General features: G+C 35.2%; 2 protein-coding genes and 1 non-coding gene across 5 annotated transcripts in view; 2 read left to right on the top strand and 1 right to left on the bottom strand.

Annotated features, from left to right (window-relative positions):
• WDR35 (WD repeat domain 35) overlaps nt 1–5,777 on the top strand; it is a 62,804-nt gene extending 57,027 nt beyond the window's left edge. For both annotated transcript variants that reach the window (XM_020288655.2, XM_020288654.2), the window contains 2 exons: nt 4,749–4,989; nt 5,315–5,777. In XM_020288655.2, coding sequence (XP_020144244.1) covers nt 4,749–4,989; nt 5,315–5,465 — 392 coding nt within the window. In that variant the 3' untranslated portion in view covers nt 5,466–5,777. The remainder of the gene's footprint in view (nt 1–4,748; nt 4,990–5,314) is intronic.
• Nucleotides 5,778–9,852: 4,075 nt separating this feature from the next.
• LOC142870096 (5S ribosomal RNA) lies at nt 9,853–9,971 on the bottom strand. The gene has a single exon (XR_012918661.1). It is a non-coding gene; the product is annotated as a 5S ribosomal RNA (ribosomal RNA).
• Nucleotides 9,972–17,716: 7,745 nt separating this feature from the next.
• Nucleotides 17,717–24,402, top strand: TTC32 (tetratricopeptide repeat domain 32). Of its 2 annotated transcripts, none has more exons than XM_012787733.2 (3): nt 17,717–18,005; nt 22,087–22,253; nt 23,006–24,402. In XM_012787733.2, exons 1-3 carry the CDS (start codon nt 17,854–17,856, stop codon nt 23,143–23,145), a joined length of 459 nt encoding a protein of 152 aa, XP_012643187.2. In that variant the 5' UTR covers nt 17,717–17,853; the 3' UTR covers nt 23,146–24,402. The 2 variants fall into 2 exon arrangements, with proteins under 2 accessions (XP_012643187.2, XP_075856681.1); XM_076000566.1 differs by lacking the exon at nt 17,717–18,005 and adding an exon at nt 18,034–18,229.
• The last annotated feature ends 1,436 nt before the right edge of the window (nt 24,403–25,838 follow it).

Here is a 25,838-nt window from a genome sequence, read left to right as displayed (position 1 = left end):
TTGCCCAGGCCGATGTCTAGGAGAGTGTTTCCAACATTTTCCTCTAGAATTCTAATAGTTTCATACCTTAGGTTTAAGTCTGTTATCCAGCGTGAGTTGATTTTTGTGAGAGGTGAGAGGTGTGGGTCCTGCTTTAGCCTTCTACAAGTGGCTATCCAGTTTTCCCAGTACCATTTATTGAAAAGGGATTCTTTTCCCCAGCGTATGTTTTTGTCTGTTTTGTCAAAGATTAGATGGCTATATGAGGATGGTTTTATATCAGGATTCTCAGATCTGTTCCACTGGTCAATATTCCTATTTTTGTTAGAGCTTGCTTTTTACTCTTAACAGTATGTTCTAGTTTCTTTCCTCATTGTTAAACTCAGATTTATATGATCATTTTTAATAGCTACATCCATAGTATTTTTGTACTATAATTTATACAAGATTATTTACATGCAGCATCAGGATTTTAATTTCTTCTTAACAATAACAGTATTTTAGAGTTTAGATGTGTTAACTCCAAAGAGCATAATTATGAGAATTGTATTATAAACAAAAGCATATGAATGACTGAACCATCACTGCTCTTTCAGCGTGGCCACGGCAGCAGCGCAGGCACTATCACGATCCACCCCATCCTCCCTCTGTCACGTTGGTGAAACCATCCACTTGCTGCTCAGATCATTGTCAAATGCGTGTCATACCCTAATCCTAATAGATCATGAACCTGTATTCTAATGGCATAATCTTTAAAAAAAACCTTTTAGAGAAATTCTTTTATTAATATTTGTTTCTGGAATTCTATAGGGATGATTTTTATTTTTTCATTATTTCTATTAGAGCTCTTTCGTATATATTGATTTTCCCTAGCATTTATAAATTACAATTACTTAACCTTTCTAAGCTTGAGTTTCTTTTTGTGTCAAGTGGGAATTAAAGTTGTTTTAATGATTAAGTTAGAAATTTCTGAAAGAAAATTCACTTATTATTGCCTGGACATCATGAGCCCTCAAAGTGGCTGTGATGATGATGTAAATAGTGTGTTTTGTTAGAGTCGTATCTGTCAGCCTTTTACTTCATATTTTTCACTTAGGGCTTATGCTTAGGAAGTGCATCATGTCAAGGCTATTAAATATTATATTTTATTATAGCTTCTTAGTTATCATAAAACCATTTATTAAGAATTTATTCTTTCCTCATGGATTTGAAATTCTACCTTCATGAAACTAAATTTATACATATTCTTTTTTTTTTTTTTTTTTTTTTTTTTTTGAGACAGAGTCTCGCTTTGTTGCCTAGGCTAGAGTGAGTGCCATGGCGTCAGCCTAGCTCACAGCAACCTCAAACTCCTGGGCTCAAGCAATCCTCCTGCCTCAGCCTCCCAAGTAGCTGGGACTACAGGCATGAGCCACCATGCCCGGCTAATTTTTTCTATATATATTAGTTGGCCAATTAGTTTCTTTCTATTTATGGTAGAGACAGGGTCTCGCTCTTGCTCAGGCTGGTTTCGAACTCCTGACCTCGAGCAATCCGCCCGCCTCGGCCTCCCAGAGAGCTAGGATTACAGGCGTGAGCCACCGCGCCCGGCCTATACATATTCTTAATTCCTTCCTACCAGACCATTATTTTCTATTCATGTATTTCTATTCTAGTAGTATCCTCTTAGTCACGTTACTTTTACATTTTAATATTTGGTATTTAAGATCTCCATTATTACTCCTCTTTTTGAAAAGAAATTCTGGGTATTTTCTTGTATTTGTCATCCAGAGCAACTTTACAACCTTTCTGAGGGTGGGAGAAGTCACACCTCAATCAATGAAGTCCCACTGAATTTTAGATTAGAATTGCATTAATTTAATACATGAATATTGGGATCATTTATATGTTTATGGATTTCCTCATCCAGGAGCACCATTTAAAATGTTGCACTTTTTTTTTAATTGATGCATAATAATTGTACATACTTAAGAGGTACATGTGATATGCATACAATGTGTCATAGATGCATACAATATGTAATGCTCAAATCAGAGTAATTAGGCTGTGCATCACCTCAAGCATTTATCATTTTTTCATGTGTGTTGGGAACATTCTTCTTTTTTTTTTTTTTTTTTTTTTTGAGACAGAATCTTGCTTTGTTGCCCAGGCTAGAGTGAGTGCCGTGGCATCAGCCTAGCTCACAGCAACCTCAAACTCCTGGGCTCAAGCGATCCTACTGTCTCAGCCTCCCGAGTAGCTGGGACTACAGGCATGCGCCACCATGCCCAGCTAATTTTTTCTATATATATTAGTTGGCTAATTAATTTCTTTCTATTTATAGTAGAGATGGGGTCTTGCTCTTGCTCAGGCTGGTTTTGAACTCCTGACCTCGAGCAATCCACCTGCCTTGGCCTCCCAGAGTGCTAGGATTACAGGTGTGAGCCATCGTGCCCGGTCATGTTGGGAACATTCTAAGTTTTCTATTCTAGTTATTTTGAAATATACAATAAATTATTGTTAACTGTAGTCACCTTACTGTGCTATCAAACACTAGAACTTATTTCTTCTATTTAACTGTAGATTTGTACTGATTAATCAACCTGCCTTCACTGCTCCCTGAACCCCTTTCCCAGCCTCTCGTAAACATCGTTCTACTCTCCATGAGATCAACTTTTTTAGCTCACACATCTGAGTAAGAATATGTGATGTTCATCAGAAACATCAATTTCTTCACAATTCCATGGTTGCCCCAGTGCTTGGGCTCCTGGAAGTGAAAAAGCTTCCAGGTAATTTGGTAGCCTGCTGATCACTGGAGTATGGGAAGGAGCAAGGAATTCCCCCTTACCACTCACTGGGCTCCGAGCCCATCTGGGTTTAATCCTCACTGATATCCTCTTTTCCTTTTTCCTCCTCCTCCTCTGCTTGGCAGTTTCCCTCTGTGAGGTCCCTGGTGGGCTTTCGTACTTCTTTTTCTGACCTACACCTGAACTGTGTCCTTTTTCCCCTCTCCTTTGTCTGAAACCCTTCCTTCCTTCTGGGACCATCTGGTAAACAATGTCTCTAGTCAGCCATCTTGCCTTGGCCTCTCATTCTAGAAACATAAATTTAAAAACCTATTTGTGTTATCTGTGTTTCTCTCTAAAGATTTGTAGTTTTCTTCTTGTATGCTCTGAACATTTCTTTTGCAATTTATTCCTATTTATGTTGTCATTAGCAATGGGACTGTACAATTTTTTTTCTCATTGGTTATTAGTTATATAGAAATGATTTTTATTTTTATATGTTTATTTTATAACCGACCTTCATTTAATTTTGTGGTTAATATATTATTAAATTATATATTATTTATTATAGTTGTATTTTTATATAAGTTATACAACATTTATAGACTTATATATTAAAATAAAAATTCGATCTTTAACTTGAGATACTTTACCTGCTGGGTGAAGATATCCATATGCTTCTTTTTTTTTGGTTTTAGTGATAAAATGATCTGAAACAATATATGCCTTGTAAGTTATTACCTGTGACCTTATTATGCTCCATATGTGAAATTAGAGGGTTGTTTAGTATAATTGAATGATTGTATTTCATATAAATTTCTTCCACTAAACTTTGTTGTAAACACTTTACCTGAGAACCAGTTTATAGAAATCTTTTATTTATTTATTTTATTTTTTTTGAGACAGAGTCTCACTTTGTTGCCCAGGCCAGAGTGAGTGCCATGGCGTCAGCCTAGCTCACAGCAACTTCAATCTCTTGGGCTCAAGAGATCCTACTGCCTTAGCGTCCCGAGTAGCTGGGACAACAAGCATGCACCACCATGCCTGGCTAAGTTTTTTTGTATATATATATTTTTTAGTTGGTCAATTAATTTCTTTCTATTTTTTTTTTTAGTAGAGACGGGGTCTTGCTCTTGCTCAGGCTGGTCTCGAACTCCTGACCTCTAGCGATCCACCTGCCTCGGCCTCCCAGAGTGCTAGGATTATAGGCGTGAGCCACTGTGCCCAGCCTATAGAAATCTAATTATAAAATACATGAATATATTGTTTTAAAGTTGCTTTATGACATTTTCAATATACTATAATAAGATATTTTTATGATTGCCAGGTCTAGAGAAGAAAAAGATATAAATTGGTTCCAAATATGATATTAAATCTATAATATATTTTTAAGAAAGGTTATATTTCCAGTATAGAAAAATTAAAAATAAGGTGTGATAACAATCAAAATAAATTATCTGAATTAACATTTAGAAACTCACTTTCACTTCTTTTTTCTCAAGGTCCTATTGTTTCAGTAAGACAGAAAAGCAATAATCTCTTTAAAGAAACAAAGAGAGAACACAACACAAGATTTCACTACTAGTTTGCTTTTTTTATTTATTTTTTTTACAAAAAGAAACATATCATTTTGAGAATTACAACTAACGTACTATAATATTAATTTACTTTTTCTGGAATGCCACAGAAATTTCTAACATTAATGGAATAAAAGAAGGGTGTTTTGACCCCAAAATTGTTTTCATCTGTGTGTATTGTATATTTCTAAGTTGGCAGAGCCATGTGCACCATTTCAGAGGACCTGAGCTGTTAACTGGCTTCACAGAACCTAGGAGATCATGTAGCCTGCTTCTTCCTACTGTTGCTCTCATCTCTACACTGTTTGCTTTAAGTTTGTTAAAGTTCATGTAGCTTAAACTAAAACATTGTAACATAGATTCTTTCCATATATGTCCATGATATTTTGATTATTTTTAAAAACCCAAATTGTCCTCTTTTTCCTAGCTCTTCACCTGAGAGACTATGAAGACATTATCCCTGCTGTTGAGATCTACTCTCTGTTAGCACTCTGTGCATGTGCCAGCAGAGCTTTTGGTACTTGTTCCAAAGCATTCATTAAACTCGAATCTTTAGACACCCTCAGTACAGAACAGAAACAGCAATATGAAGACCTTGCTCTAGAAATCTTCACCAAACATACTCCAAAAGATAACAGAAAATCTGAATTGGATAGCCTTCTGGAAGGGTAAGCTGATTGTAATTAGTAGATTACCTTAATAGAAGCTTGTATTTCTGTCTGTATAATGTATAATATAGGAATTAAAGCACTACATTTTTAAGCAATTTACATTAACATTATACCCTGTTTTATTTAGTCTTATGAGCGTATTAATGTTTTATTTTTTTCTTTGTAAAAATTTTTACTTGAAAAAACTTTTCAAAATGAAAGTATTTTATTGGAAGTTAATCTTGAATTTTTTTATTCTTCAGTTTTTAAAGTGTGTTTAATAAATTTAGACTAGTTAGAAGCTTTAAAATATAATTAATTATTTTTCCTCTTATTTTTACAGTGGAGAAGGAAAACTGCCAACATGCGTTGCCACAGGGAGCCCAATCACTGAGTATCAGTTCTGGATGTGCAGTGTGTGCAAGCACTGTGTTCTTGCTCAGGAAATTAGTAACTACAACTTCTGTCCCTTATGCCACAGTTCAGTGGCATAAAGGAGTGATGATCTGTATATAATTGTAAAATATATGTAGCACATATATACATAGCTAGAACTGTATATGTAATATTGGTTTTTCTAAGTTTTATATGAAAATCAAGCTCACCATCTTATAGTTGTATTTCTACACAAAATATATATTATAATAAAATAATTAATATTTGTGTGGAAATTCAACTATGCAATAAAAGGCTGTTTTTCATATGAAACTTATCAAAATCAACCTTATTTTCTGTCTGTCTTTTATCTATCTTGTGGTTGTTTACAAGACAGCATGGAAATATTCCAAATAAGAAATGTTTTTCTCAGAGTGTCAAGGATCCTAATTCATTAAAAATTCTTGAGGGAGGGGTGGGAGATGGGGGAAGTATGGGAGTGGAGCAAAGATCAATTTAGAGAATTGACATAACCTTTACTAGGAGGCTAAACAATTGTAATACTGAAATGAGCTCTCTTTCTAGTGGTATTTACTTTAAGTAAGTAAGTATTGAATGTTATCTATATTTTATTTCCAAAAGTGAAGTGATGGCATTTTAAGACAATTTTCACAGTTTGAATTGTTTCTAATATCCTATTCTTCATCTTTTTCAAAATCTACCCTTTTAGTCTCATTCAAAGGATAGCATTTGGCATTTACTGTTTCATGCCTTTGTGTAGAAAACTTGGCTTTATCTATAATGATAAGAATTTATACAAAAATATTCACTTATAGTTTTGCTGAAACATTGTCACCAAGCTGGACCCTTCATTTAGATAACTCTCTTGTTATAGGGAGTGATTCTTTCTTGACATATATGTGTTTTGATTTATTATTATTAATTTAAAAGAGAAAAATTATGATCAGTAATGATAATTTCTTACCTCTTTTATATAGCTAATAACATTCTCTGTTTATTTCTCATGGGCTCCCATTTTGTGGCTCAAGACCAGACTTTAGCGCTATTTCATTAAGATGATTTTCTGAAGTTTGGCTGATGTTTAGTAGAGGCAATAAATGGAAAGAAATATTAAACTTTGTTATTGCAGCTATGATACTTAGATTAGTTCACTCTCTCAATGTGACATGTTTTTGGTCCTGTGGAGACAATTTAAACCTGTTACAGTTTGAGAAGTGAGCTGTAAGGACACATTTAGAGCCTAGGTGAACTTAGGATAGATAGTGGGCTCAAGTGCCTAAATAAATGGGAGGAACAGAAGTCTTTGAAGTCTCTGTCTCTGTTCATGTGCCTTGTGGACAATGACATTGGTACGATGGTAGCCTCCAAATACGCTACCAAGCAAGCTGTTCCAGAGAGGCTTACATGGATCAGAGAGGCTTACAAACCAAATGAGGATGTTCAAAATCAATTTGGTTTTTAAATCAATTTGGAATGCACAGTGAGGAACAAGGAGAAAGTGATGGGGTAGATTAACACTATTAGGATAGGGTAGAAATTAAAAAAAAATAGAAAGAAGAAGAAAAACATATATAAACATATAAAATCAGTGTGCAGTCAGAGGGTTACACTAAAAGAAGAAAGCAAAATAAAAGAAACAAACAAACAAAAGATAAAAAGAAGGCTAGGGTGCCAGTGGATTAGAAAGACCATAGTACCTGACTCCTGGGTTAGATAATGTTCTCATGTCCTGACTCCCACTCTGTCACTTCAGCTTTCCACTGATAGTGGGATTATGAAGAGGACCAGGGTTGAGGTTTGAGCCAGGGGACGCAATCAGATGAACCGTGCCTGAGGCCAGCGATACACACTTGCTCTATAGAAGGGGCTCAGGGGCAAGTACACTTGGCCATAGCTGTAGCTTGCCAGTTAGTGTGCTAAGCAGTCATGAATTTTACTGTAGAGGACAGGCCAGAATAAGTCACCAATGAGTAATTGAATAAAGACCTTACACATATTGAGGGCTTTATATGTCTCATGCATACTTACTGTATCGTGAATATTTAGGATCTTTGTTGCTCTTCATACTTTTAGTGCTTCATGAATATTTGGTATCTCTTGTTCTGTCCTCTTCTATCTTTGGTCACACATATATGCTCTACTTTGTCTAATATGTCTCATAAGTTACTAACTTCTCTAAATTTAACACAATGAATTTCATCTATTTCATTTGTTTTCTTCTATACCAGAATGGAATATTTCCCCAAATCAAAAAATCACATCCTAACAAAGAGGTCTATCTAAGAAAATATCTCTCCTATTGAACTCATTTACATCTTTCTATAGAACTATCTATTTTCAGGGATAAGACTATTCTCTGCTTAATCAATGAAAGAGAAATTTTCAGGTCTGTAGGGATAGCACACTTGTTAGCTCTGCCTGTGTGAAAGGTTCCTTCAGGACAGTTTGTTCAGAGTTGTGATTCTTGGTCCATGGTTTAATGCCCGAGTGTCTCTTCTTTCCTTGTCCCTTTACTCTCACAGGAATTAGCTGAGAACTCATTAGATTGTCCTGCTGCTAGCCCTTATTGTGGCCTGTTGGTTATATTCCCATTTGCTTCAATTCCAGAATCACCTGTTGACTTCTCAGACCTCTCCTGACATATCTTTGGGGAACTCTCTTTTGGAGCCTTCTTATTAGTCACTAAGTTCATGCTGCCTAAGCTCTAGAATTTTTCCTCCAACTGATTATTTCAGATTGGTCCTGATTTGCTTGGGATATTTCTTGTTAAATTTTGATCCAGAAAAAAAATTATCTAAAAACAACCTCTGATACTTTGTAGAACTAATTATCATATGTGTATATGATGTGTATGTGTGTGTATATACACATGCATATATGCACACAGATACATCTTTTCTACTATTGTAAAAGCTTAAGACTCTTTGGGATCTATATCTGTGAAAGCTTTAATGATCTGCCATAATGTCTTGGGGACCTTTGTCTTGAAATTGGTACTAGAGAAAGAACTCATAGTATGAGTTGGTCCACTTGGTTTTATTAAACAGGAAGGAAATTTCAAGATAACAACACTAACAAACTCTCCCCTATTAAAAGGGACAAAGAGAAGGAAAATTGACCATATAAAACAAATACTTGGAGAAAAGTTGGAAAGGCAGAATTAGTATATCAAAAATAGCATAATGAAACAGTTATATTCTATTTTTTCAGTAAATATGAACTGACTCCCTTTGAGTAATGCTGAGTTGTTCTTTATCACAAAACTGCCCTGAATTATATTATGTTTCAAAGTAGCGTGGTAGGCCAAAGCATTGAAATGATGGAACCGACTGATAAAGCTTTGACTGATAAGCAATGTGCCTAACAAGCAGCATAGCATTGTTGACCTGCTATAATTCACAAATGCTAATTTCATTATAAGTTCTTTGGCTAAAATATTTGAAATTATCTGTCTGTATTCCAAGAGCTGACATCTTAGGATTTATGTGGCATTAAGTGAAAAAATATAAAAATAATAAATATTGAAGAAAAATTGACTTGCCTTTGTTCCAAATTTCATTTATCTATAACTTATGGATAACATGGTGTTTGCTTAGTCTTCATTTAAATATTTTGGTGGTGTTTGTCTAGGAGGGTATTGAGCTTCAGAGGGGTAAAGGGAGAAGGGGCAGGAGGTACAATAGATGTACAATACCACTTTTGCTACCAAATGGGGAAAAAACCCTTCTAAAGACCTTATAAAGATACTAGGCAAATGTCAGATTATTGGAGGTTGCAGTGAATTACTTCTTAGTGGCCATGCTGAGTTTTCATTTAGAAATGAAGGAAGAAAATATGTTATTAGACTTTTAAGAGAAAATCAAGAGTATGTATTGAATTTGATGATATTGTAGCTCTATGATTTTACTACTGAGTTTCTAAAATGAAAATAGCAATATATGTTGCCCCTACTGTCTAAGATTATTCTCAATTAACTTTTTTCTTTAAGAAACTAACATTTTTTGACTATCTTTTATTTTTATTTTTTTTGTGCTGCTTATTCACTCTTTTTTAAATTATTTCAGCATATTATGGGAGTGCAAATGTTAAGGTTATGTATATTGCCCATGCCCCCCTTCCCCCTTGAGTCAGAGCTTCAAGCATGACCATCCCCCAAACGTTGCACATCTTACTCATTATGTTTGTATATACCCATCCCCCCCCACCCGGCACCCGATAAATGTTATTCCTATATGCCCACTGAGGTGTTGATCCGTTAATACCAATTTGCTGGTGAGTACATGTGGTGCTTGTTTTTCCATTCTTGAGATACTTCACTTAGTAGAATGGGTTCCAGCTGTATCCAGGAATATACAAGAGGTGCTGTATCACCATTATTTCTTAAAGCTGAATAGTACTCCATGGTATACATATACCACATTTTATTAATCCACTCATGTATTGATGGGCACTTGGGAAACTAACTTTTTTTTTTTTTTTTTTTTAAGCCTACGGCACCCGGTATTCCCGGGCGGTCTCCCATCCAAGTACTAACCAGGCCCGACCCTGCTTAGCTTCTGAGATCAGACGAGATCGGGCGCGTTCAGGGTGGTGTGGCCGTAGACTGAAACTAACATTTTTTTAAAAGTATAAAATAACAAATGTTCATGGTAGAAAATTTTAAAAATACATGATTATAGATGATAAAGTATAGTCTTGTCTTTTTAAAAATAACAACATTAATTTATATTTTAGTTGGATTTGAGAGGAGAAAAACACTGAGGTGAAGAAACTGATGTATTATAAGTGTTTTTTCATAACAAGGTATTTGTTCTTAAGAGATTTCTCTAAACTCAAATAAAAAAGTAGATATTAAGAGCTTAGGGTTATTATTTTATTTAACTATTGATTTCTTATCTGGCATAGTTTAAATTTCTAGTGAGTAAAATTTATTTAGATAAAAATGAGATACTTCTATACACTTACCACAATGGCTAAAATTAACTGACAAGACAAATGTCGGTGAGGATAGAGAGCAATCGAAACTCTCCTACATACCTGGCAGAAATACAAAATAGTACACCCACTTTGGAAAAGTTTGAAAGTTTTTTTTAAATTTAAACATACACTTACTGTAAGACCCAGCAAACCCACTCTTAGGAATTTACCTAGGAGAAATCAAAACACATCTGCACAAAAACTTGCATGCAAATGTGCAAAAGTTTTATTCATAATCGCCAGAAACTGGAACAAAGCCAAACATCCATCACCATGTGGATATGTAAACAAATTGTGGACTATCCATATCCAGTGAAATACTGCTCAGGAATAAAAAGGAATGAACTATTGATACATGGATGAACCTCAAAAGCACTGTGCTATGTGTAAGAAGCCAGACATAAAAGGCATACTGTATGATGTTATTTATATGAAATTCTAGAACAGATAGAATCATGGTGATAGAAAGTGGTGCCTGACGTCAGGGAAAAGCATAGGGGATTGACTTGGAAGGGGACAAAGGAACTTTTTGGGATGATATAAATGCTTTATATCTTGTTTTTGATGGTAATTACCTGGATATATGTTTGTCAGAACTCATCAAATTATATCCTTAACATTGGTAATTTTATTTTTTTAAAATAAGGCATTTCTATTTTAATTGAATTTAACAGAAGAAAAATAAACAGGTGAAACTGAATATATTGCTGTATTATATATTTATAATAAGAAATACATTTTAAAAAGAGATTTCTCATAAGTTAAAAAATTAATGTAAATTATACTTCAATAAAGCTGATTAATAAAACAAAGCTAATAGAGAAAAATGTAATATTAACTAGTTAATTTAAAATAATACAGGAAAAGAGAAAAAGAAGAACAAATCATACATGAGAAAAATAACAGGGCAGACTTAAACCCAGCTGTATCAATAATTATGTTAAATGTAAATGGACTAAATACTCTAATTAAAAGAGATTGTCAAAATATAATAGATTTTTGAAAGCAAGAGTCTGTTTGAAAACAGAGATAGGTTGAAAGTAAAAAGATGAGAAAAGATGTACCATGCAAATGGCAAGGATAAGAAAGCTTATGTGTTTCTATTATTACCAAATAGACTTACAGACAATGAATATTACTAGAGATAAAGAAAAATATTTCATAATGATAAAAGGGTCAATCCAACAGGGAGAGAAATAATTCTAATTGTTAATATACCTAGTAAAAATAAGCAAAGCAAAAACTGACAGAACTAAAGGGAGAAAAAGGCAAATCCATATCATAGTTAGAGATTGTAATACCCCTCTCTCTGTAATTGATAGAAATGGACAAAAAAATAAGGATATAGAAGATTTTTGAAAGAAAGAAATTACTTTATGAAAGTAATTTCTATCCTAAGGTCTTGAAGATACTATATTCTAAAAACTTTATTCTTTTGCCTCTCACAATTAAATTTGTAATCCACATGGAACTGTGGATTTTTGTCAATTATGTTAGATAAGGGTCAATTTTTTTTCCCTCCATTTGGATACTCAGTTGAAGTCCATCCTTTCCACACTGATGTGCAATTGTATTCAAAAAATCAAGTCTCTCTCTCTCTCTCTCTCTCTCTCTCTCTATATATATATATATATATATATATATATATATATATATATATATATACATACACACAAACAGTTTCTGGTTTCTTTTTGTTCCATTGTCTTTGCATTTGTCTTTCTCTGTGCCCAAAGCATAATGCCTCAGTTATTATAGTTTTATAATAAGTCTTTCTGTGTGGTAGAGGAAGTCCTTCTATTTTGTTTTTCTTCTACAAAAATGATTTGTTACTGTTGGTCCTTTGTACTTCTTTTCTATCTACACAATCTTATAATTGGTGTTTGATGATTGCTTCTTTTTTTCTTTCCAATCTCTACCCTTTTTATTTCTTTTTTCACCTTATTGCACTGACTAGGATCCCTGATACACTGTTGAATAATAGAAGTGATGATATTGGGCATCCTTGTCTTATTTCTAATATCAAAGAAAATCCTTCAATATTTTGCCACTGCTTATTATATTTGCTGTAGCTATTTTGTTGGTAGGTTTTAATAAGTTAATTATGTCCCTTGTGGTTCTAGTTTGCTAAAGCATTGAATTTTATTCAGTGTCTTTTCTACATGTATTGATATTTTTTTCTTTAATTCATTGGTGTGGTGAATTACAGTACCACAACCAAGAATACTTTATAATGCTAAAAGCTGCAATTTACAATAAAAATATAACCTGTAAGAATATCTGTGGACATAGATATAACAATATCTATGCACATAACAACCAACTTTATGAAGCAGTAGAAACAGTATAGAAACAGTAAATAATGACTTCAACACAATGTTGTTGCAAAGATCTCAAAATTACAGCATTCACACTAAATTTTTTGATTTTTTTATTGTGATAAAATATACATAGCATAAAATTTACTATCTTAACATTTTTAAGTGTACAATTAAAGTGGTATTAACTACATTTATTAAGTACATTCATATTATACACATTCCACCATCACCACCATCCATCTCTAGAACTCTTTATATGACAAAACTGAAACTGTAAACTCATTAATCCCCCTCACCCCAGCCCCTGGCAACCACCATTCTACTTCTGTCTCTATGACTATGACTACTCTAGGTACCTCATATAAATAGAATCATGCAGTCTTTTTGTGACTGGCTTAGTTCACTTAGTATAATGTCCTTGAGGTTCATCCATGTTGTAGCACATGTCATAGTTTCTGTCCTTTTAAGGCTGGATAATATTCCATTGAATGTATGTACTACATTTTGCTTGTCCATTCATCTGTTGATGGACACTTGGGTTGCTTCTACCTTTTAGCTGTTGTGAATGCTGCTGCTATGAACATGGGTGTCAAATAGCTCTTTAAGACCATGCTTTCAAGTTTTGGGAGGTATATATACCTGGACATGGAATTGCCGAATCATAATTTTATTTTTAATATTTTGAGGAATACTGTGGCTGCACCATTTTATTCTCCCATCAATAATGCAAAAGTGTTCCAATTTCTTGACATTATCACCAACACATTTGTTATTTTGTTTCTATCTTTTTAATATTAATAGTATCCATCCTATTGGTTGTGAAGTGGTATCTGATTGTAGTGTTGATTTGCATTTCCCTAATGATTAATGAGCATTTTTCATGTGCTTATTGGCCATTTGAGTATTTTCTTTGGAGAAGTCTCTTCAAGCCCTTTGCCCATTTTTGCATTGGGTTGTTTTTGTTGTTGTTTTTGAGTTCTAGAAATTCTCTCTATATTTGGATGTTAGACCTTTATGAGATATATGATTTGAAAATATTTTCTCCTATTCTATGGGTTGCCTATTTACTCTGATATATCTTTTGATGCACAAAAGTTTTAAATTCTCATGAAATCCAGTATATTTTTGTTGTTGCCTATGCCATTGGTGTCATATCCAAAAAATTATTTCCAAATTCAATGTTGTGAGTCTTTTGCACTACATTTTCTTCTAAGAGTTTGTAATTTTAGGTTTTACATTTAGGTCACTGATCCATTTTGAGTTAATTTTTGTATGTGGTGTAAGCATCCAACTTTATTCTTTTGCATGTGGATATCCAGTTTTCCCAGCACCATTTGTTAAAAAGACTGTCTTTATGTCAATGCTACACTATTTTGATTACTATAGCTTTGTAGTAAGTTTTGAAATCAGGAACTGTGAATCCTTCAACTTCATTGTTTTTCAAGATTACTTTGGTTATTTGGGGTCCCTTGAAATTCCATATGAATTTTAGGATGGATTTTTCTATTTCTACAGAAACATTGGGATTTGGACAAAGATCCATTGATTCTGTAGATTGATTTGTATAGTATTAACATTTTAACAATATTAAGTCTTCTAATCCATGAACATGGAATATCTTTTGTTTTTAAATTTCTTTAGTGTTTTGTAGTTTTCCTCATACAGGTCTTTCACCTTCTTGGTTAATTCCCAAATATTTCATTCTTTTTGATGCTATTTTAGATGGAATTGTTTAATTTCCTTTTTGGCTTTTTCACTGTTAGTATATAAAAATGCAACTAATTTTTATGTGGTTCTGTATTGTGCTATTTTGCTGAATTCATTTATTCTAATAGTTTTATTTTTTGGTGAACTCTTTAGGGTTATCTATATGTAAGAGCATATCATTTGTGAATAGAGATTATTTTACTTCTTCTTTTCTAATTTGGATGTTTTTTATTTTTTTCTTGCCTAATTGCTCTGGCTAGAACTTCCAGTGCTACATTGAATAGAAGTGGTGAAAGTGAGCATCCTCGCCCTGTTCCTGATTTTGGAGGAAACACTTTTAGTCTTTCATCATTGAATGTGATGTTCAATGTGGGTTTTTCATATATGGCTTTTATGTTGAGGTAGACTTCTATTCCTGGCTTGAGTGTTTTTTAATCACAAAAGGGTTTTGAATTTTGTCAATTTTTTTTCTACATCAATAGAGATGATAATATAGTTTTTTCTTCCATTTTGTTAAGGTGCTGTATTACATTGATGGATTTTCATGTGTTGACTCATCCTTCCATCCTGGGAATAAATTCTACTTTATCAATGTGTTTGATCTTTTAATATGTTAATGAATTTAATTTGCTAATATTTTGTTGAGGATTTTTGTATCAGTGCCATAAAGGATATTGGTCTGTAGTTTTCATCTAGTATCTTTGTCTGGCTTTGGTATCAGAGAAGTGCTGTCTTTATAGAATAAGTTGGGAAGTTTTCTCTCCTTTTCAATTTTTTTGGAAGAGTTTAAAGAAGGATTGGTGTTGGTTCTTCCTTAAATGTTTGGTAGAATTCATCAGTGAAGCCATCAGGTTCAGGGCTTTTGTCAGGTTTTTTTTGTTCTTATTACTGATGCATACTCTTTTACTAGTTACAGGTCTATTCAGATTTTCTATTTCTTCATGATTTTATATTGGTAGGTTTTTTGTTTCCAGGAATGTGTTGATTTCATCTAGGTTATCCAATTATTTTGCATACAGTTGCTCATAGTACCCTCCTATAATCCTTTTTTATTTCTGTAGAATTGGTAGTAATGTCCTCACTTTCATTTCTGTCTTTAGTAATGAGTCTTTTCTTTTTTTCATAGTCAATTTAGCTAAAAGTTTATTAATTTTTGTTAATCTTTTTGAAAAACCAACTTTTGGTTTTGTTGATTTTTTTCTCGTTTTTCTATTCTGGTTTATGTGCTTTTATGTTTTTTATTTTTTTCCTCTGCTAGCTTTGGGTTTGCCACTGGTCTTGATATTTAATGTGTGAATAAGTATATGTTGCTGTCTTGTAAATTTGTTTATAAAAACTGTGTTTTTTTATTGTATTATTTCAGAATATTATGGGGGTATAAATGTTTTGGTTACATGAATTGCTTTTGTACAGTTTGAGTCAAAGTTTTAAGTGTGTCCATCACTCATATAGTGTGCATTGTACCTGTTAGGTGTCAATTTACCCATCCCTTCCTCCCTGGTCCCATCTGCTTGATTTTGATTGAATTTTGCTACCATCTGTGTACATGAGTATTGATATATTAGTTCTAATTTAAGTGATTACACGTGGCTTTTTTTCCATTCTTGCGATACTTCACTTAAAAGGACAGTTTCCAGTTCCATCCAGGTTGTTACAAAAGGTATTAGTTCACCATTTTTTATGGCTGAGTAATACTCCATGGTATAAATATACCACACTTTATTAATCTACTCATGTATTGATGGGCACTTGGATTGTTTCCATATCTTTGTGATTGTGAATTCTGCTGCTATAAACATTCGAATGCAAGTGTCTTTTTTTATAAAATATCTTTTTCTCCTTTGGGTAAATGCCCAGTGGTGGGATTGCAGGATCAAATGGTAGGTTTACTTTAAGTTCTTTGAGGTATCTCCATACTATTTTCCATACAGGCTGTACTAGTTTTCATTCCTACCAAGAGTGTATAAGTGCTCCTTTCTCTCTGCATCCATGCCAGCAACTGTTGTTTTGGGACTTTTGATAAAAGCCATTCTCACTGGAGTTAGGTGATATCTCCCAGTTTTGATCTGCATTTTCCTGATGATTAGAGACGTTGAGCAACTGTGTTTTAACACCTTTCCTACCGCTCACGAGTTTTCTTGGGTTTCCCCGCGCCATCTGTTAAGGACCGCTCACGAGTTTTCTCTAGTTATGATGATTTAAATAACGTGCAGTTTGCTCCAAAACGTGCGGTCCCTGGTGTATAACTTAGAGATTTCTATGCGGTATGAAATGTGTTAACATAATTGGTTTCCTTTGTAATACTATATTTTAAATGCACTTGAAAACATTTAGGAGACACAGGTTTTGCCAGATTGCCAAAGGGGCCATGGGACAAAAAGGGTTAAAAACTTTACTCCTATCCAGAACACCTCTTCCCCAATTCCCAATCTTTACTACATACCCTGCTATTTTCCCTTTAAATCACTGGGTGTTAGACATGAATATCTTTGTTATTCCTTGAACAAAACAAATCTTCTACCTCATAGCTTTTACACTTGCTGTTTCTTCTGCCCGACTTGCTCGCAGGTGAGGCTTTATCATGCAAATATCACGCCCCAACTGTTTTTCATCTTCACTTTTTCTGACGGAAAGGACCTCAAGTAGTTTGGGAAGTAAAACAGAATTGAGGGACCCGGGGAAAGGCACACAGCATGTAGGTTCTGTACTGCGGTTAGCAAAACGTTTTACATAATTTTAATTTGAAGGAAACGTCTGAATTACTATTTGGATTTCCCTTTGGCATAAACAGCCAGAGAATGTAAACTAAGATCATAGACCTCGACTCCCACAATATACTATTTAATCCTAACACAATTCCAGAGGGTCAAAAAGGCGGAGAGTTTGCCCTCTAGGGTTCTGGAGCTAATAAACAGTAGAATTTGAATTCGAACCTAGGGCTGTGGGACAATAAAGCTCTTGCAATTTCGACACAAAGTGTCTCAGGTTAGCCAAGCCTACTCAGAACACCCTAAAAGCGGTGTTTTGCCAAATGGGGACACTGGAACCCTGGAGCTACAAAAAGTTCGCAGGCCAATTAGCCATTCAAAAACAAACCGTGGCTGCTTCCGCTTCCGGCATGATCAGTCCCTAATCCGCTATAACTAAGGGCTGACGCCTTAGCGATTCAGACAATGGATTTGGAACCCACTTTGCTACTGTGGATCTGATGCTCTTCTGAGAAACGGGGCAGTCGGAACCAACGGTAATAACGATAAAAATACAGTTCGCAGAAGACGGTAAAAGTTACTCTGGACTCCCAAGCACTCTGCCAGCAGCCAACCAATTATCTCGCGAGAGGACGGGTCCTCAGAAGGCACAAACCTAGCGCCCAAATTTTGCTGTCAAGTTAAATTCCGGGGTGCGGAAGTGGCTTCGTGGTGCCGCCTCTCGCTCAGAAATCAGCCCCCTTTCCACACCGAAAGCTAGATCTTCGCCCGCTATGGAAGGGCAGCAGGGCCAAGAAAGCCACGCAACCCTAGCACTTGCCCACGCTCACTTCAAAAAGGGCGAGTACACCGAGGCTGAGGCGCTGTACTCCGTTTACATTCGCCAGTGCGCCTATTTGGCCTCCTTCCGCGCGAATCCCGGGAGGTAACTATCGCGAGAAGTGGGCGGAGAGGGGGGCGGCTCCGTGTCTTCCCGGGTGGGTGCGCGGGTGTTGTCGCCTGGAACTCTTGTTCGTCCACCTGAGTTCACCTGTCTTGACCCAGCACCTGCATGCTTGTTTTCCCAGAATGGCCAAGGCGAGGCCTAGGATGGGGTTGGCAGAGGACGCGGGGAGGGAGCCCACCCGCAAGGAGCCGTCTGCGGGGACGGTGCGAGGAGCTTCCGCGAGCGGAGCCCCCAGCGCGGTTGTCCGCCACGGGCCGCTGCCTCTCGCCCCGGTGTCCTGCCTGCAACGTTGCTCACTGTCTGATCCAGAGACTTAGAGCCGACGGGGCTTTTCCACTCGTCACTGTAACAGGCGGGGTATCCAAGACCGGGGAGGGGAAGGAGACACGGCCGGGTGGTGCCGCGCTAGGACGCAGTACCGCGACTCCGACCAAAACCTCAGCGAGGGCTTTTGGTTTTGTTTTTCACTTGTTATGAAAAACAGTTAAGTATATAGAGACGAGTATAATGAACATCCAGGTATTTACCACTTGGCTTAAGCATTATCAGTTCTCCCAGACGTAGTATTCTTCCATGGATGTTTCATTGCTAAATATTAAGGATTCTTTTATTTTTATTTCAGGATATTATGGATATACAAATGTTTAGGTTACATAAATATTGCCTTTGCTGGACCCGAGTCGTGTCCCTACCCCCCCCCCAGTGTGCATCGCACCCATTAGGTGTGAATATACCCATCCCCTACCTCCCCCTCCCACCTGCCGGACACCCGTTGAATGTTACCACCGTTTGTGCACATAAGTGTTGATCAGTTAGTACCAATTTGATGGTGAGTACATGTGGTGCTTGTTTTTCCATTCTTGTGACACTTAGTGGAATGGGCTCCAGCTCCATCCAGGATAATACAAAAAGTGTTAGTTCACCGTTGTTTTTTGTGGCTAAGGATTCTTAAAAAGACAAAACCATGACATCAGTATTATCACATAATTTCTTAATATCAAATAGTCAGTGTTGGAACTTTCCTGACTAAAATGGTGTTTTGTTTTTCGGTTAGTTTAGCAGTGGTTCAAGTCAGGATACACATCAGGTCTCTCTTAATCTATAAGGCCCTCCCTCCCCTTTTTTCCCCTTCAGTTTATTTGTTGAGGAGACCCGATTTGTCTGGCCTGAGTGTTTCCATATTTAAGATTACTGAATGCATTTCTCTGATGTCATTTAATACAGTCATCTGTTTCATATTGCTTGTGAATTGGTAGTTAAATCTTGAGATTTGATCCAATTCAGATTAAATACATGGCAAGAATACTTTATAGATACTTCCACCAGGAAGCATATAATGTCTGGTTGTCTTTCTTTTTGTGATGTTAAGAGCCCCACCTGCTAATATTTTGCTTGCCTAAGGCATCTTTGTGGTTTTTGCCCGGATGTGTAGCATTTGTTGTTGCTTCAAGTTTTACCTTTGTTGTGCTTGTTGATGGTATGAAGTGGACCAGGATGTAAAAAGAAAGAACAGAGAGGGGTTGGTTGAACAGCTTTTTTTTGTTGTTTTTCTTTTTTTCTGACAGTTCTGAATTATCTGCACCATTACTCTCCTCTCTACTCAAGGATTTCCTTTTTCTTGACAGGATGCCAGCTTTTCTTTTGTATGAGGCTTAATTAACTAAACACTAAAGACTTGATTCTTACCCTGTTTGTTAAACTGGAGTTAAACCAGAAAGATGAAATTGCTTTCTTATTTCAATGATACACCAGAATTTAACTAATAGAAGTTTCTGAACAGGCAGTAAGATGGTACCACCATCTTTGTCTCAATGCACCCCTCCCAAAAGAAGAGATTAGTAAACATAGAAAACTTAGTTTCCTATCCTTGTTTCAAGCTCTAAGAATAAACTTATCTAGTAGTAGCTTTCAAAAAGTATTTATCAGCAACAGGTATCTTGCTGAGGTCTAGTCTTGTTAGTCCTCCTTTACACATCTCAGGCTTGGAATAAGTGTCTGTAGCAAATGTAATACTAGCCCCTTATCAGCATGGGAAAGAAAATTTGCTGTGCCTTAGCAGAAGGGAGTTCAGCTTGCGTGAATTCCAGTCTTGGTTCTGCCACATGACTTGTACCTTTTCTCAGCTACAGTTTCTCACCTGTAAAAAGAGCCTTCAATTTCCTTACAGTTCTAAAATTCTTCTAGGAACTCATGGATTGAAATTGAATTTTGTCATTTCAAATTTTCCCTTAAATTTGTCTTTTGGGGTTTACATTGATTTTTAAAATATTGGGTCATTGAATCATTTTGAAACAGTATTTTCAATCTTTGCCTTTCACTCTGAATGGTTTTTAACATTTTCTTTTAATATCCAAAAGCACAGCCTTAGCCATAAACCTAATTTCCAAATTTTTTGTGGTTGTTAAAGTTAGCAGATATTAAAAATCCACATTTGGATTAGGTAACCTGGTTAAATTCCATATAAGAAATACTATCATTACAATGATTTTAATATTATAAAAAAAAATTTAGCTTCAGCTGTTAGCCCATTTCTTTAACATATGAAACAGAATTTCCACACAGAAAGTAGGCTTGTAGAATTTGTTGTAATGAGATCTAATTTTAAATCTAACATTCTGTGAGCCTCTGAATATATTAAGAATTAATATATAATGAACACATAGTTAATACTAAGAATTTATAACAGTTTTGAAGCTTGAAATTGAATGGCTGAAACCTTACTGGCATCCTAAGGTTGGTTTCTTCTTCATAGTCTCCTGGGCAGCGTATAACTAACTAGTGTCATAACACAGGTAGATGAAGGAAGTGTGCCCTCTTCTTCTCTAGGTTTTAACAGAGGTGCTAGTGGCATCCAGAAGTATCCTTGTACCCAGTCTCTCTCAGTCACAGCCCACAGAAGGAAAATTTTCTGAAATTGCGACAGTCTCTCTCCGTTATTGGCAAACTTAGATTGAAAGGGGCTCCTGGGCTGTGAGGACCTCTTATGTAGCAGTAGTTACAGTTCCTGTCTGAAATCTCAAGGATTGAGATGTTAAGAGAAATAGCTTTTATTATAGTAACACTGTCTATAGTTACATTTTCTGAGGACTATACCTTGCACTATGGAGTATAATAAAGAAATTACAGATAAATTTAACCTGCATCTTCTCTGTTTGGTGCAAATTTGAGAATCACTTTGAGAAAAAGAAAGGGAAACAAAATCGTCTCTGACTGAGCAAAGTCTCTAATGTTCTTTTTGCCGATTATTTGTCCTGTGTAAAGAAAGGTTCTGGGCAGCAAGGGACTGTGACCTGTTGAGCTGGTGGCTGGTCAGAGCTGCCTGGGGATCCAGTCCTTTGCAGGAAAGTCTGCTGATTTAAAGCTCTTTGAGCAGTCTCTAGAGCCCTCAGGTGCAGAGCCAGTTCTGCATGCAGGACCTCCAAAGTGGGCCAGAGTCCTGGGGAGACTAAAAGGGCCCACCCTCCTCAGAAGAAGCCAGCCTGGTGTTGGGAGTATCCCAGCTAAGGCCAGAGGGAGGGCAACTCTATACCTGTGGAGATCACTCCCTGGGGAGCAGTGTGCTGAATTTTCACCTACGGTTAACTCTCTTTAATGGTAGAAAGTGATTTCAAGTTTCATTGTTTTAAGGTCACTTAAACATTTGAGAATAAAGTTGATTCACGTTGTGACATGTCCATAACAAACTCGAACTTTGGTCCGGCTTTCCCTTTGCTCAGCATGTGTCTGATCTGTCTTTGCCCTGTGTGCTTAGAAAATGAACAATCGTTTTAATATCCAGCAAAACAAGTTGGCAGTGAACAGGGGCTTTGAACACTCTATAAAATTAATGTGCTTTGCAGATTGACAGTGTAGTGGTATAGTACTACAAAAGTAGATAACAGGGCTAAACAAAAATGGATTTCAGTTTATTTATTTGTACCTTGTTTCTTCAGCTTGGTTTTTCAGTGTAGATACTGCATGTTACAGCCTATGAAGTTTGACAATACCCAAAAGAGAATGAAAGTGGAAATGAGAGGAATTTGGTAACACGGTATTTTTAATGTGAACTTTTTGTTTAAAGCAAATGCAGCCCTGAGGATTTGGCTACTACATATAACAACAGGGGGCAAATCAAGTACTTCAGGGTTGATTTTTATGAAGCCATGGATGACTACACATCTGCCATAGAAGTCCAACCCAATTTTGAAGTTCCGTATTACAACAGAGGGTTGATACTGTATAGGCTGGGTAAGAATTTTTTTTTGTTTTTTTTGCTTTTGTCATTGACTGTATTCTATTATTTCAGAGCTCTCAAATGTTGTAAACTAATGTGGTAATCAAGTTTTAAAGTTATGCAAAATTTAGGCTTACAGCATGGAACAAAGGAAGCGTACCTGAGTTTATTTTAGGCTTTCCATAGGCATGAATCACAGCAGAGCACTGGGGTGGGAATTGGACCTGGGCGCAGGAGTGGGGGTGACCCCATTCCATTGTGCCTGTGCATTCCCAGCTGTGAAATGAGGGTAATGCTGATGGTCGCCTGTAAAACTTTTCTGAGTTAAACTCTTTGAAGACACACAAGACAATAGAAAGTGAAGTTTAAAAGATCCTTGGATTAAAGGGACTATATAGGTAGTATTTCTCATTTTAAGTGTTAAAAAAAAGAAAATTTTCTGTTTCTTAATTTTACTGCAATTATGTAACCATAGGTGGTTTAGTCTTGTTGAACTTTTGTGATTTATGCTATTTATCTGTTAAATCTCAATAAAATAAGCCTATAGCTAATTTTAGGTATATTATTCCATAAGGGCACACAAAATTACTTTGATATACACACTCCTATATCATCATCATTAAGAGGAAAAAAATCCCTTTACTAGGAATGGTTGGAAGCTTGTAAATATAAAAGCAAAAGTATGTATATCCAAACTCTGCTATGAATAATATATAAAAATACTCAGCTTTTTTTCTCTTTTCCATTTCTTGGGTTCTGGTTACAGGATATTTTGATGATGCTTTGGAAGATTTCAAGAAGGTATTAGACATAAATCCTGGATTTCAAGATGCTGCTTTGAGCTTAAAACAGACTATTCTAGACAAGGAAGAAAAACAAAGAAGAAATATTGAAAATAATTATTGAGATTTTAAACTTTATGGAAATACTAAAGCATGATCCATACACCTTCATTTAGTTGTATAATTTAAAATAGAGATATTTTATTGAGATATTTTGATTTATATTTAAGATAAAGAGATTCATGGATTACTACTGAAATTTAAATAATGTGTTTAAGGTAGTTAATTCCAGGTTGAATAGGTATGTGTTTTGTAAAGTGTAAATAAATAATATCAATGTATAAGTGCATATTATTACAGTAAAATATTTAAGGAAACATAGGGTATTTTCTTTAGTAAAACTATTTTTTTTGCAAATTTTTTATTCCTAATTGTTTATTAAAAAATTTTACATCTATGGAAAATTTGGAAGTATAATACAATAAATATCTATGAATTCTTTACGTAGATTCATCAGTTAACATTGTGCCACATTTGCTTTTTCTCTATATTTAAATATATAACTTTTGCTGAACCATTTGAAAATCAGGTGCAAAGATCACAACACTTCACCCCTAAATATTTTGGCCCACATCTTGTATGATTGAAGACATCCTCCTTTATAACCACAATACCATTAAAATACCTAATAAAATTAATAATTCTGTAATGTCATCCATGTCTAGCTCACATTTAGATTTCCCCAATTATTTCCAAAATGGGTAGATTTTAATTTCTGGAACTAGAGCCAATCAAGTTTCATTGCATTTTGTTATGTCTCTTTGAGTTCTTTTAATCTAGTCTAGTCCCCTGCCCCTTTTCTCCCCATAGTCTTTGCTTGAGAGTAAAGCTGTTTTATATATCTAGGCTAGAGAGACATAACATTTGGGCTTGAAAATAAACAAGTTTCTTAGAGCAGTTTGAAAGAATCTAACTTACACTTGAATTTTCTCTAGAAATCATTGAGAAGATAGTTTAAGGTTTAAATAGTGAACAGTTTTCTGTTTCTGGGTAATGACAATTATTGTCATCATCAACATTTGCTGAATACATACTACAAGCCAAGCACTGTTCATGCTCTTTATATAATAAGTTAGAGGTGGAGGGGGAATCTATAGAGAGGCTAGGAAATGACAAAAATAGAAGCTTTAAAAAGTCAATTTTATTTGGGTACTTCCACCAAATGTTTAGGCTCTGATGAGGCTGTCAAGAACTGGAAATAAATTGAAGGGAGAATAAGCCAAAGTCAGCCATATCCCATCTCCTTTTTTTTTTTTTTTTTTTTTTTGGTTTTTATTGGTGTGGTCTGGCTTTCAAAGATTCAGACCCTGTATCTCAGGATCTCCTAAACTGGTTTATTACTGCTGTGGAAAGCTGTGTAGGATGGAAATTACCCTAATCGGGAGAAAGGAAAGTGTGTTTGCTTTGTGTCTTCAGAGGAAGGCTCAGAGTAATATCTGTGGCCTTCTCACATACAGTCACCATCGTCAGTGTAAAAAAATTATTTTAATATAAGTGATCTCATGAAGCAGAAAAACTAATTGCCTTGTTTGTAGTCAATAAGTGATATCTGGCAAAATAAAGTGGAGAATTTAGGCTGCAGGTGAATGAATATTAAGAAATTAAGTTTGATGGCCTAGAAATGAAAAATCTCTATATTTCTGGAATTATTCACGTTTTCCAAAATGATTTATCTTTCTATTTGTCAGAAATGTCCAAAGGAACTTATAAAGTTGCATGAAAATGTAGAATAATCCTTTTTAGGAAAACTTTTTTAAAAAAGCAAGTTCCCTAGACCAAGAATCATGTACTTAATACTTAAATAAATTTCTCTTGGCTCTTATTCTCTTATTCTTGACTGGGGTCAGATGTACTATGAAAAGGAAAAATTGCTTAAAAATTTCATTTGGTTTTATCAGAAAAAAAATCCCTGAAGTTCAGAATCAGCACTTGCTGATTTGGGGACCCAGGCACTTATTTTTCTCTTGTCATGTTACTGGGAATAATTAAAGAATGATACATTTACCTCATTTAGCTTCAAAACTTTAGGCATTACACAGTCAGATTCTAAGTTTCTGGTGGACCAATACCTTTGATATTTACCTTAAAAGATATTCTTTATGAATGATAACATTCATGTTTCCCATATTTCATTATTTATTGAGTTCTTTCCTTTTCTATGAGAAAAGTACTCAAACTAAATTGTTTTCCAGTTTTTTTTTTCTCTGCAAAAACAAAAGAAATGTTGTTTGTTATAAAGTTTGTCTTTCACAAAGTTAGGTAAAATAATGAATGGGTTTAAGTTACTTTTGAGTTTAGAAAATTACTCCTAAAAATTACTCAGCTTTAGAAAAGCTGATTGAATAGTTGCTATGTGAGCTAAGTGTAATTTTAACAGCTTTTATATGAATTCATATTTTGGTGTTTTCTACATTTCTCGAAAATGTGACAATAAATTATAGGAATGGAAGTCCCATAATTTAAAATGGCATCTGGTCAGACAGGGAAAGAGTGATTTGTTAAATTTTAGATCCAATGTTAGGGGACTTCAAAAGATATCATTATACTCTTTGCAAAAAGTAGTTTATGCTTTTTTTTTTTTTTTTTTTTGAGCATGTAGCTGTTTTTTTTCCTGAAATTTGGAACTCAATAATAGCAAACTACAGTCCAACTGGTGGAATAGCAAACTAAATTTCCAGCTTTTAGTCATCCATTTTCTCTTTTCTTTATCTTTCTTGGTTTTTCTGTCTTTCACTGCCTTCTCTACCCTCCCAATCC

Source organism: Microcebus murinus, chromosome 3 (genome assembly GCF_040939455.1).
Source record: "Microcebus murinus isolate Inina chromosome 3, M.murinus_Inina_mat1.0, whole genome shotgun sequence".
Taxonomy (NCBI): domain Eukaryota; kingdom Metazoa; phylum Chordata; class Mammalia; order Primates; family Cheirogaleidae; genus Microcebus; species Microcebus murinus.
Note: the sequence above shows the minus strand (reverse complement) of the source record. Positions and strands in the feature narration are given on the sequence as shown.